The following is a 13,824-nucleotide window of genomic DNA, read 5'->3' on the forward strand; positions in this document are numbered from 1 at the left end:
CAGCACTGCCCTGGAGTGACTGGATTTTCAGTTTCCACAACTACCTGACTGCCCTGGGAGGTGAGGCCTACAGCACGGAGAGGAAGACGGCTCTCCTTTTGCACTGTGTCGGCGCCGAGGCGCAACGGGTGTACCGTACCCTACCGGTCCAGCCGAGGAGAGAAGACGAAGACGAGTTCCATGCGGCTGAGCGGCAGCTCGCCAGTTTTATGAACCTCAGGTCAACGTGATCGCGGAGCGGTTCTTCTTCCGGCAGCGACGGCAAGAGTCGCACGAGCCGACGGCCGACTACGTGGCGGCGCTGCGCCGCCTGGCAGTAAACTGCTCGTTTGGACAAATGACAGACGCAATGATACGTGACCAAGTCGTGGAAGCAACAGTGCATCCGATTCTCCGCGAGCGTTTTCTGCAGGATAAGGGCCTGACCTTGGACCGCGTTCTGGAGATCGCCGAGGCATTCGAGCGATCCCGACGCGAGGCGACCGCCATGGCCGGGCCGGCGCGGCCCGCAGCCGACGGAGCGCAGTCACTGCATCAGATATCTGACGCTCGTCAGCGCCGCGGGCGCCGGCCCTGGCGACCCGCCCGGCGGCAAGACGACCGCCGCCCCGCCCCTGCCCAGTTGCAAGCCGACCGTCGCCCCGGACCTGCCCAGCTGCAACCGGACACGTGCCCCAGCTGCGGTCGGCGCCAGCACAATGAGCGCGGTCGGTGTCCCGCTACCGGGGCCACGTGCAGGCAGTGTGGGCGGACGGGTCACTTTGGCGTGGTCTGCTGGTCTGGTGAACGGAACGACGACAGAAGGTGTCACGAGCTGACTGTTCTCTGCTGCGCCGTACCAAATACTGATAAGATGATGTGCGAAGTACAGATGGAGGTACCAGGTATCACGCAGACCGTGAATCTGCAAATTGACACGGGTGCCACGGTGTCCGCTTTAGGACTCGGCATCGCCAGACGTCTCTTCAAAGGCAGTCATCTCAATAGAACGTCTGCTCGTCTGTTCGGTTTTGGTCGACACCAGCTTCAAGTGCTTGGCACGCTGCCAGCGCTGGTGACCTACCGTGGACGGCGAGCCAACACAGAGTTCTTCATCATAGATTCCGACGGTGAAGAAGCCGTCATGGGACTGGACCTGCTGAAGCAGTTGGACGTAAACCTGCACCCCGCGAGTGGGGCAATCGATCAGCTGGCGGTCACTGGGAGCGCAGAAGTCCCGGAACCGCCACCGTCTCAGCCCGACCCTGGCGAGATATGCTCACTGACGACAGTCCGTGGCTACCAGCACAGGATTGTTCTCCGTCCTGATGCTGTACCGGTGCGTCACAAGCTGACAGATGAAGAGAGCGTGCTGACCGAGCAAGACGTCCGCACCGCATCAGCTGCTGATCCTGAGCTGCAGCAGCTGCGTCATCAGATCAAGCGCGGCTGGCCGAGCAGCGCCAAGGCCTGCCCGGTTGAAGTCCAGCCGTACTTCAAGATGAGACACGAGTTGTGGGTGCGCAACGACGACGTCATCCTGAGAGGAGCCCAACAAGTTGTTGTGCCCGTTCAGCTCCGCCGCAGATACCTGGAGCTGGCGCACAGCGCGCACGACGGAATCGTCCGCACGAAACAGGCGCTGCGGAATCTGGCGTGGTGGCCCGGCATCAACCGTGAGGTGGAGGAGCTGTGCCGAAGTTGCGAGCGCTGCCAGCACAGCGACGCAGTCCTCTCCCAGCGCGCACGCCCTGCGCCCATGCAGCCAGTCGACCTGCCGGACCGCGCCTGGTCGAAACTGGGAATGGATATCGTTGGTCCAATCAACGGAGCACCAGCGACTGCCCGTTACGCCATCACTCTGATTGACTACAGAAGCAAAGGGGCGGAAGTCTGCCTGACGTCATCGACTGAGACTGAAGACGTCATCAAGTTCTTGTCAACTGTGTGGGCCAAAGAGGGCTATCCTGACGAGATCGTGACGGACAATGGGCCCCAGTTCACGAGCAGGGAGTTCACTGCGTATCTGGCCGCCCGAGGGGTGAAGCACACCAAATCGTCCGTCTACTGGCCTAGAGGCAACTCCGCCGTAGAGCGCTTCAACAAAACGTTCAAGTCGTGGATCACAGAGTGTCCACCAGCAGCGTTCATTGACGAGGTACGCAAGAGCCTGGCGGTGTATCGAGCCACCCCACACACGACAACTGGGAAGTCACCGTCAGAGCTCCTGCATGGACGACAGATGAGGCTGAACCTGCCTGTCATTCAGCCGTCAACACCAGGAGCCGACAGTGTGGCGTCTCGAGTTCGACGCCGACAGCAGTCCAACAAGAGGTCCTACGACCGCCGCCGTAACGTGACGACGCCGCGCATCACTGAGGGTGACTACGTCTGCGTGAGACGGCAGGGACACCGCTCGAAGACGTCCTGTCGGTTCACGTCTCCGGTGCGAGTCACTGGGCGCGTCGGTCCCGCAACGTACCGTCTGGCTGACTGCCGGGCCTGGAACGCCGCCCATCTGGCCCGTCTCCCATACGCGCCGGCGTCTCCCTCAGCATCTCCCCCCGCTGGGCCCGGCGAGACCACGTCGACCGCCACGACTTCCGAGGCCGACGCCGCTGGCCCTCTGACCTCGCTCGCCGCTGCTTCTCGCCCGTCGACCGAGACAGCTTGCGAGCCGTCGCCGGACGCCGCCGATGTGAGCGTGCAGCGTCCCAGGCGAAGCGACCGTGCCTGTAGACGACCGGACTACTACGTGTCGCAGTGATGCTGTTCCTTTTTTTTGCGAGAGGGGGGAATGTGTAGTGTATCGAGTACCTAGTGCATCGGGTGTCCGTGGCTCGGCATCGGGCCCCCGGTAATACGAGTGTGAGGCGGCCGCACCCTGCTCGGCTCCAGTCAGAGCCAGCAGTCGAGAGGCTCCGCCCGGCCGCACAGCATGGCAGTGCCTTAGTGCTTTGCACCGCGAGTTTGTGAGAATACATCGGAATCCGGAGACGGCGGTGAACACTACAACCCCCAGGACCCCCCCCCCCCCTTGGATACCCCACTGGTTACATTCTGGGGGAATGAGCGTACGTTTCAGCTGAAGACGTTTGGCTGAAATTTTCATCTGAATTTCAACGGTGAGGCACTTAGGTGCATGCACCCTTTCCTTTTCCGGCCCCAAAATCCGACTGCCTGGGAGAAGGAATAACAGTGCCGATTTGTCATTTAACCGCACGCTATGTAATTATATCAAATCGAAGCCCCAAAATGTTGTTGAGCAGTTACCACGACATGCTTATCTCAGGCAGCTTTTGCCAAATTGTCAGGGAACTCAGATTTGTTTTTCAATAGAAAAACACAATTCTAAAGAATAGTGTTTTAACTATTGACAACAAACCTTCGGTTACACAAAGAACACTAATTGACGGACGAGTGAAGCATGTGTATTGTGTAGAACACTTCTGTTCATGCTGCATTAAAAATGAATCCCCCACCCTACGCATCGTCATGCCCACGATTCACTGGACGCCCCAAGCCTCCTCAAAACCATCACAAAGCTTGGAGCACGCCAGCGCACCTGAAAGGGGGTAGCTGGAGATGCTGACAAACTCCTCCGCATAGTCCGCGCGGATCTTTCCGTGCGCCATAGCGCCCACCACTACTGCCACTGGGCCCTCGTCAGGTGCTAATTCACGAGGACGCACCACCTTTGTAGCACTGAATGAGAAACCGATCTTCTTGATGCCCACTGGCAAGTGATCTGTAACCGGATTCTTGATGACCTTCATGAGCTTCATATTGCCGTCCTCCGCGCGGATGCTCATCTTGTGCAGCAGCTGCACAAACAGGTTACAGAAACGACGGAAGGTGCGCGGAATGCGCGTCTGCGGGTTGATCTCGATCAGCACGTTCTTTTGTGTGTGGATGTAGACCTGCAGGAGGCCGGCGCGGTTCAGCGGACTGTCCATGAGCATCAGCAGGCACTGGTGCGCTATGTCTGGTCGACTCGAGCCGATGTCCCGGCCGTTCTTCCGCAGAAAACCCGCGTGGTCGTCAGAGTTCAGCAGCTCGAAATTACGGCCGATTTTAACAGTTTCTAGTTGAGCTTCTTCAAGAATGACGATCAGGCGTCGTTGCCGACTAGCCGCAAGAGACGATGGGACCCCAGCGGACGCCAGGTCACGCTCGGAGTCATCCTCTTCAAGACGTCGCTTTTTGCCCATGTTTACGCTGAAACACAAAGCCAGTGAAAATGGGATGGTAAGAATATCATCAAGTGCTGCTCCTAGAATTTCACAGGAGACACAAAAACTTCTGAAGCCGCTGTGGCACATAATAATTATCACTTCATTTTCACGTTCTTGAGCCATATGAAAGAGTTGCGTATCTATCTAAACAATTTTACTCACATCGGTACCTTGCCGCTAATACCTCACCCCAGTCACTCTAGCGCAGAGCGCTGAAAATGACGGTTGAATAAGTACTTACAATACTTTTTAGTAATTACATGAAAGTATCCAAAACGAGTGTGATTTTACCCCTAGATTTGCATTACATCTAGCTACTCACAGTCTTCTTAAAGGGACCCTCCCACCTTCAAAAAAGTTTATGAATTGGCATGAAAGTGATGTCGCTCGGTTCAGAAAGAGCGAAAACTAATATCTACCAAATTTCACCGAAAAATATTCACCGGTTTTCAAGATATTAGACTTTTACTTTTGTTTACTTTTTGGGATCTCCGCTGTTCCTAGCGACTTTATTTAAAAGTGCGGCATTTGTTGCGCGCAACGCAGCATATACCACCGCGTGCTACAAAACGTTTTAGTCAAACATTTAACGGACGTTCGAAAGCCTGATGACGTCATCAGATTCCCGTAATGGTTAAGAGATAGGGACCACGCTGGTCCCACCCTGCAAGTAAAGGGAAGAAATTTCTTGAACACCATAAAGCTGCGGGGGTTGCGACCAGGATAAATGGTGGTTTCTGAGCCCGGCCGCAAACTTGGCTATCTCAACTCAAAACTAATGTTAAGGTGGGAGGGTCCCTTTAAGTGCCTTTTAAAGATGTTTATGATTAGAAAGTGTTAAATGTATAAATTTACGCAATCACATGTGTTTTTTCATAATTGGTCGCAACGCATGGCTATTTTAGCAGCAGCGGTTTAATTTTGAATCGGTTGCACTGACTGTTATTGAGGAGGTTGGATGAGCTTCGAGAAGAGCAGTTTTAGAGGAGCCACGGGAACATTTCTGCGAGGAAATCACGTTTGCTGGCTGTAACGGTTGTCGATTTATGGCTTGCCAGCATTGATTTCGAGCTTAACCCTCGCCCGTATTGGTGTTTTTCCAGCCGCGAACGTATAAGGGGGGGGGGGGGTCCGTTGGACCCCCCTTGCCGTTTCGCCCCTGATCGAGCTAGAGCTTCGCGGAAAAAACGAGCGTGTTGCCCGTGAAGAGAGGAAGCCGATGATACCCAATTTTAAGGTCCAAGGTTATCGGTTGACCTTCCAGGTCAGGTCAATGGCCCAAAAGTCGGGAAAATCGGGACCTGTTAGAAAGTCGTAAAGCGTGGCTGCTATGGGGTTTTTCGGGGCACTGGTCACGAATATCATGTTAGTTTTGAACACAGATGATGTCTTCATGCATTTAGGCCAGGTCGGGTCAGGTCAGGTCAGGTCAACCAGTAAGGGTATTCGTAGTAGGTGGCAACCGCCTCTGACAGCTTCGTAACATGTTACGAAGGCACCAAAACTACTTCGGTAATGTTCATATGGTTGCTAAATTCGAAATCAGCTCCAAAAACTGGCCTAGAAACATGTAAAACTCGAAAAAAGTGAACCGAGGTCATCAAAGGTCAATGACCTGACCTGACCTTCCGGTGACCTTGACACCCACCCTAATGCATGGGAGCAACATCATATCCCATGTTTGAACGCTTAAAACCACGAAAAGACTGCAAACGCGCCGCTAATGCGAGCCGACATACGCCGAATCGCGATTCCGGCCAAACATGGCCTCGAAAAGTAGGTCACAGGTCAAAGGTCATTAGGGTCAGGGTCACGAAAATTTCAGGGTAGGTGTAAAATTGATTAACGCGAGGGTACTGAAAGTTTCGTCGCGATCGGCCCCTTTTTACGCGAGTTATTTGCGAAAAACCGAGGGGGGGGGTCCGTTCGACCCCCCCTATACGGGCGAGGGTTAACCCTCGCCGGACCTATTGGTTTTCTATATACGCGCCGGCCGAGGGGAGGGGGCCCTCGGGGGGCCCTCGGCTTCTATATACACCCCTCGCCGTTTCGCCCCTTGTGGAGCTAGCGCGTTGCAGAAAAAAAAACTAGCGTAAGCGCCGTTACGAGACGCAGAGATTGATACCCGATTTTAAATTCCTAGGTCAACCGGTGATCTCTGAGGTCAGGTCAAGTGTCCCAAGGTCCAGTTCCGTTTTTGGTGAATAACTTCGCAAAAAAAAACAGCCGCAGAGTCACGATTTTGGCAGCATCGTGTTCGCCTTGCTCAGGCGCATCAAATGATAAACTTTTTGTTTGGGTGAGGTCAACTTAAGGTATTGACCTCGGGTCACGGTCAGGTCAGCGCCCCCCAGGTCAAGAAGTTGGTCGAAGGGGTCGTGTCACATATCATTCGATTCGACAGGTCTTCCTGAGTCCACTGGTGGCTTTCCAGACTCGCTAGCTCAATTTGATCGGGAATTATTGACGAAAACTAATATGACTCTAATGACGTCATAAATGACGTCATGCAAGGTCAACATTGCAAAAGTGACGCATCGAACCATGCAGTGAGTGCATGAAATCACGATTCTGTGTGCTTGGGATAGTTGGGAGATCGTTCCCGGCGCCAAAATAGCAGTTTTCGTTTTTCCCCTTTGACTTATAATGGTGAGGTCACGAAAATGACCGGTGAGGTCACGAAAATGACCTGACCTGATGACCATTAGGAAAAAAATCCGAGATATACAAGTTGTGAGACTCGTAATGAATACTAGATCCCGCAAGTTTCATTTCCCTGTGAAAGCTCCTCTGGCAGTGAGGGCGTTGCGAAGTTGCGACATCTGAACACCGTGCAGAGGTTCACTTATGACGTCGTAGGTCAGTGACCTGACCTACGTAGGGCGGCACCCCCAGTAGGGCGGCACCCCCAGTAGGGCGGCACCCCCAGTAGGGCGGCATCCGCCCCCACCTCGGCCGGCGAGGGTTAACGAGAGGTCAGAGGAGCTTAGAGGGAGAGCCTCAAAACATCCCCCACCCCCTCCCCCTGGTCTAAATGGTATTCACTCTAGGGTCCTACGAGAGCTCGCGGCCGCAATTAGTTCACCCGTCTGCTCACTGTTCCAGAAGTCCCTCAATAGTGGCTCCCTTCCAGACCCGTGGAAACTGGGAACCATTGTAATTGGTAATTGGTAATTCGGCTTACGGGCCACCACAAATTGTTGCATTTGGGCCCGGTTCTGTTTGTTCACCAAGGTCTGCCATACCTTTATCCGCCGTCCCCGCCAAGGGTGGAGGCATGTCAAGCACCTGTCTGTTTAACATTGCTAGTTGACCAGCACAAGTAAGAATCCAAAAATGGGAACGCTGAATACGTTTCACTCTCAAAACACCTAGTCCCAATAAAAATCTACTTTTTCCTATCTTCATTAGTGTAAATGGCAAAAAGCCTGGTAGGATGGGGACGAGAAATGGTCGTAATCATCATGAAAATTATAAATTTCGGGAAAATTATAAATTCTCGGTCAACTTTGGAGAGGTGACCGAGAGCTCTAACATTGTTAGGATGTGGAAGGACCACTATTCAGAAATCTTTAACGACCACAGTTGTGGCAGTGACCAGCAGTATCTGGACCAGCTTTACAGTACACCATCAGACGATCTCCCCGATATCAGTTGTCAGTTATATCAGTTATCACAATACCTCAAACTGTTGCTGTACTGGTACGGGGACCCGCAGTTGCTTCTGTACACGAACCCCAACTCTAGCCGTCTGTCCTGTCCAGTAACAACCGATAACATCGATATCGACTGCTGGTCCCTGTACAAGAGCAGCTGAGGTTTCCTGTGAGTGCCCTCTGACAGTTTATCGTTGTTTCCTGTGAGGGTGCTCGGACAACTTATTCAGGGTCGCTGTACAGTAGCAACTGCGGGTCCCCGTATAGGATGCAGACATAGGGTGTTAAATGGGACGGTCTTATCTCCGAAAAATTTCATGCTGGCAATGGCGTTAGGCATGGGGGCATCCTCTCTCCGTTGTTATTTAGTGTGTACGTTGACTCCATTCTGTGCAAAGTGCGAGAAAGGAGTGTTGGTTGTCGCGTAGGTGCATGTGCAACGAACATTTTGGCATACGCTGATGACATTGTGATTCTGGCCCCCACGAGGGAAGCGTTGCAGACAATTGTAAATGAGTGCAATAGGCAAGCTCATCTTCTCGACGTTGAAGTTAACCCCCTTAAATCTGTGTGTATGCAATTTCTCCCTCGAAAACCGTACTCGGCCACTCATCTGGTTCATTCCAGACCTCCTTCGTTGCTACTTTCTGGCCAGCAGTTAAGATGGGTTACGTCTTTAAGTACCTGGGTCATGTAATTCGTGATGATCTGCGCGACATCGATGACATGCGCCGTGTTAACCCTCGCCGGACCTATTGGTTTTCTACATACGCGCCGGCCGAGGGGGGGGGGGCGGGTACGACCCCCTCACCGTTTCGCCCCTGGTGGAGCTAGCGCGTCGCGGTAAAAACGAGCGTGTGCGCCGTTACGAGACGCAGAGATTGGTACCCGATTTTAAGGTCCTAAGTCAACCGGTGACCTCTGAGGCCAGTTCAAGTGCCCCAAGGTACGGTTCAGTTTTTGGTGAATAACTTCGCAAAAAACGGCCGCAGAGCCGCGATTTTGGCAGCATCGTGTTCGCCTCGCTCAGGCGCGTCGAATGATATACTTTTTGTTCGGGTCAGGTCAACTTAGGGTGTTGACCTCAGGTCAAGGTCAGGTCAGCACCCCCAGGTCACGAAGTTGGTCGAAAGAGGTCATGTCGCATATCATTCGATTCGGCAGGTCTTCCTGAGTCCATTGGTGGCTTTCCCGACTCGCTAGCTCAGTTTGATCAAGAGTTATTGACGAAAAACTAATATGACCTTGATGACGTCATAAATGACGTCACACAAGGTCAACATTGCAAAAGTGACTCATCTAACCTTGCAAGGAGTGCATGAAATCACGATTCGGTGTGCTTGAGATAGTTGGAGATCGTTCCCGGCGCCAGAATAGCAGTTTTCATTTTTCCCCATTGACTTAAAATGGTGAGGTCACGAAAATGACTTGACCTCATATGACCTTTAGGAAAAATCCGAGATAAAAAGTTGTGAGACTCATAATGGATACTAGATCCTGCAAGTTTCATTTCCCTGTGACATCTCCTCTGGCAGTGAGGGCGTTGCGAAGTTGCGACATCTGAAGACCGTGCAGAGGTTCACTTATGACGTCATAGGTCAGTGACCTGACCTGACCCAAAAATGCGGTTGGTGTCAAAAGATCCGGCTTGAATCAAAGTTCAGGTTTGCCAAGTTTCAGCTCTCTATCGCCAGCGTATTCGGAGCTATCGCGAAAAAAAATCTATAGGGGGGGGGGGCGGCACCCGCCCCCCCCCCCCCTCGGCCGGCGAGGGTTAAGAGAGCGCTTTATACCAATGTAAACATGCTATCAGCAGCTATTGGCTTTGCCGACAAAAGTGTACTGACGAAGCTCTTCAAATCGTACTGCACCAACCTGCATGGATGTGAGCTCTGGAACGTGTATCGTGACCAGCAAACGTTTCGAGAGTTGTGTATAGCATACCACAGTTGTCTCAAGAAGCTTGTCAAAGTCCCTCGGTGGAGTAGGAATCATGATCTGTGTCACGATCTTCACATGCTGACCTGCCCAATGCAAATCACCTATCGCCAGTTAGTCTTTTGGCTTCGACTCTCACAGGCCTCCAACACACTGATTGTGGCCTTGCTAGCCAGTTCCATCGGGAGCAACGGCTTGTCTGCCCGTATGCATACAAAACATCGCCATAAGTACGACTTGCTGAATCTCAACTTATATGCCACTTCGTCGCCAGGTCTATTCAATGTTTTTGTTGCACACATAGAAAGATTCGTTGTGGAGCGACGCAACCGTGTCTTATGACCAGTGCATCTCTCTGAGGAAAAATCACCTAGCTTGTGCATTGGTTGTTTGGTGGTGTGTCTGCGTGTGTTTGTTTTAGTGTATTGCCTATATGTACCACTTATGGTATGAAATAAACATGTATTATTATTATTATTATAAATAAGTCACACAGAGCGAACAATATAAAAAATTCCCCAAAACGATCATGCCTAAAAAAAAACGAAGGCAAAAATGACGCTCCTTAAAACAACGCTAAACAGCTAGCATCCAAACAAAACATGGCTTTTAGGGCTGAAAAAACACAGCAGAATGACTCAACCACTTAAACAGAGTTTACAACAGTAGTTCGGTAAATTCACTCACGTTTCACGCAGCCGCCTGTCCCGATTTCAACAAAATTACCGCGGGACTGTCCGCGTGTTCGTTTGCATATGTCAGCATCTGGTGTCGCTAGTATGAAACTTCATGACCAGGCGAAAATTAGTATACTTGACGTCAAAATGTAAACAATGCTTCATTTTCCGCATGTTTATTGTAGTGTGACCTATATTTTCAACTTTGTCATTTAAAAAAAAAGATTAAAAATATCATTGAACGGTCAATTTCCTCTTTCAACGGCCAGATTGTAGATAAATTTATGGAGATTTAGTAGCTACTTAAATCAGCATGCCGTTTTTTTAGGCGTGATGCCAAAACGAGTTTCAGTAGGCGAACGTCCGCAAAATTGCCTTTCATTCCCATAAATGGGAACGCCCATTCCCATATTTGGGAACACCGTTCCCAAAAATGGGATTTGGGAGCGTTTGCTTATTTGGGTACCCATGACCATAATCGTAATCGTAGTTCCACCTACTGACATAGGTGTATTGTATTATGGCCAATCAGGATTATTACGGAGCGAGCGAAGCGAGCGGAGTCTTTCCTTAGATTAACGGAAATTTCTAAGTATGAGCGGCCGGCCGTGCGGACGCTTTTGCGAGGCTTATATCTCAGCAACCACTTGACCGATTTACATGCGGTAAATTTTGTAGGGTAGCTTCATTCCTTCTACCAAGTATTGGACTATTCCTGATGCATGTGGGTGACCCCTTATGCACGTGCCACGTGCAAAACGAAGAGGTGTCAGTTTTGTAATTGTTGCAATATCTCGTAACTACTTGGCCGTTGCGCTGAAAGTTGGCATGTAGGTAGGCACCCACTAGGCACTGCATATCCATGTGCCAGAGTTGGGGTGCTGCTGCACGTGCGCACGTGCAGGGGTCGTTTCCAGATCTCGAGAACGGCTCGACCGATTGCGCTCAAATTTGGTACACAGTTAGGGACCGGTTAGTAGGGTGCCGTGCACAAGTCAGTTGGGACCCATTTTGCACGTGCGCACGTGCAGGGTGCCGCTTCCAGATCTCGAGAACGGCTGGGCCGATTGTGCCCAAATTTGGCACATCGCTAGAGACCGGTTAGTAGGGTGCCGTGCACAAGTCAGTTGGAGGTACCCCCTCGCAATTTCGCACGTGCAAGGCCCACTCTCTCGCTCGCTCCGTTAGTCGCCCCGAAAGGCGTTATACTGGTAGGAAGGGGAGAACGGGGTAATTTGGCCGGTGGTGTAAATTGGCCGCCCCCACCTGTACGATATCTGATAAAAGTGAATGACATAACTCTAGTCTCTATTCATTTGTTATGGGTAGAACTAACTCGAGGACAAATGTCAAAACCTTCCCCCTCATAGTTTTATTCAAATTAAATAAAACGCGAATTTAATTAGAAAATGGTAACTTTTACTTCCGTTTAAAAAGTTGTATAGCATGCAGTATTTGGGATATAAACGAATTCCGACATTATAGCGCCATTCTGCGGGGTGTTCAGCGGTTCCAAGAGCAATTTCATTTAGTTCCGTACAGCCATGACGACTTTATAGACAAAAATTCTAAGAATAGCAATGTGGGGTTATTTGGCCGGGACTAGCGGGGCAACTTGGCCGGTGCGCTCAGGGTCGCTTTGCTGGGACGGCCGAGTTGTCATGGTCAATTATACCATCAATGACATAATTCATGACCAACTTTGACTACCTTGCTGCCTTATTTCCTATTGGACAGCTGTAAGGGCGTGTGACGTCATCAAAGATAACCAAACATTTTTTGCTAATAACTTCTTACAGAAAAAAGATACAGCCGCGCAAATGGTCTAATTGTGTTCAGCTCGTCAAGGCGCATCGAATGATGTGCATGATGACCTTGAAATCAGGTGACCTTGAGGTCAAGCGGCTTGAGGTAGCGTGACCTGAAGTCAACCTTTGACCTTGACCTCTCGAGGTCAACACATATATGTTTGGATACGGACTGACAAGAGAAATACGATGCTACTTTTAGTTTTGACCTAGCTTGATTACTTTTAAGTTATTTGTAAAAAACTGTGATCGCATCTAGAGCCGCTATTTTGACTATTTTCGACCCCTGTGACCGCTGAGTCAACCTCCGAAATGCGTCAAATGCGTCGTAGGACACACGTCATTGCTGAATGTGAAGCTGACTCGCCACTAACAAAAAAAAAAAAAAAAATACCGGTCTCAAACTAACACCGGCCAAATTGCCCCACACCCCCGGCCAAATAACCCTGCTAGTGGGGCAATTTGGCCGCCTTGCAGACCTTTGTAACACGTCACAATTTCAATATAAGTAGTAACTCTATCATTTCAAGATTACTGTCCAGTAAAGTAAAATGATTGTAACACCTGCCAGCGTTGAGAAAATGCAGAAATGTGTTGTCAATTTTATGTTATATTGTTTTCTAAAAAAAGCGGCCAAATTACCCCACTCTCCCCTACCTAATGGTTCATCATTTCAAAAATACTTAAAATCTGATGATGCCTTGTTAACAACAGCTCATTCTATACTCTATAGACCTGTTTTAACCTTCCAGGCAGTGTGTGTGTGTGTGGGGGGGGGGGGGGCATTTCTTGCTCCCCCTTTAGTTTTTATATACATATCTCTAGATTCGCTGCGCCGATTGTCACCAAACTTTCAGTACCCTCCCGGCCCCTGGGCATAACTTTTACACATTGTGACCAATTTTTTTCCAAAGGCTACAATAGGTTGGCCACTAACCACGTCATTTCTGTCATTTTCGACCAATGAAGCTTTTGCGGGATGACCTGTCAGGCCTATAGCTTTGATGATACAGAAAAATGTTCAAGACATAAAATGTGTAGAATTACCAGGGCAACTATACTGTTACCTCGAAATTTGGATAATTTTGGGATTTGCCCCCAAAAAATGAAAATAAAAATGATATGATAGCCCAAAACCTGATGGTGGGGTGCTTTCTTTATTGTATTTCGATAAGTGTCACAAATCAAAGTGTTTTGAAACTGTTTTTGATGTAACTGGCCATGGATAATTGATACTTTATCCGTTTTATCTAATATTTTATCTGTAAGAATCTTGATTTTGTCATCAAAATTGTGTTTCTTTAATGTAAAAACTGAACTTTTATTGTGGGACCTTTAACAAAGGCCTTTCACAGGCATTTTCCCTGAAATTTGATGTGAAATGTGTTGTGAAATCGAGTAAATTGGTAAGTTACTGAAAACCATCGATGGTACATTGTTCGGCAAACACATACTTCGCTATCTGAGGTCACTGATACCAGGTCAGGTCACAGAGGTCAGGTCACTGGGGGGTCACAATATGAAAGTGTCG

The 13,824-nt window shown here is 50.1% G+C and overlaps 2 protein-coding genes across 7 annotated transcripts in view; one reads left to right on the forward strand and one right to left on the reverse strand.

Annotated features, from left to right (window-relative positions):
* Positions 1 to 13,824, reverse strand: part of LOC122390047 (ribosomal RNA small subunit methyltransferase NEP1-like) — a 46,637-nt gene that overhangs the window by 22,979 nt on the left and 9,834 nt on the right. For 2 of the 6 annotated variants that reach the window (XM_043382647.1, XM_043382658.1), the window contains exon 2: positions 3,395 to 4,197. The exons of 3 other annotated variants lie outside the window; for them this stretch is intronic. In XM_043382647.1, coding sequence (XP_043238582.1) covers positions 3,486 to 4,190 — 705 coding nt within the window. In that variant the 5' untranslated portion in view covers positions 4,191 to 4,197 and the 3' untranslated portion in view covers positions 3,395 to 3,485. Of the gene's footprint in view, positions 1 to 3,394; positions 4,198 to 10,495; positions 10,518 to 13,824 lie in introns of those variants that run through there. One more of the 6 variants, XM_043382667.1, reaches the window with a different exon arrangement.
* On the forward strand, positions 1,481 to 2,746 carry LOC122389906 (uncharacterized protein K02A2.6-like). The gene has a single exon (XM_043382397.1). It carries the CDS (start codon positions 1,481 to 1,483, stop codon positions 2,744 to 2,746), a length of 1,266 nt encoding a protein of 421 aa, XP_043238332.1.

The sequence above is a fragment of the Amphibalanus amphitrite genome, unplaced genomic scaffold, assembly GCF_019059575.1.
Source record: "Amphibalanus amphitrite isolate SeventyFive unplaced genomic scaffold, NRLGWU_Aamphi_draft 000020F_arrow, whole genome shotgun sequence".
Taxonomy (NCBI): Eukaryota; Metazoa; Arthropoda; class Thecostraca; order Balanomorpha; family Balanidae; genus Amphibalanus; species Amphibalanus amphitrite.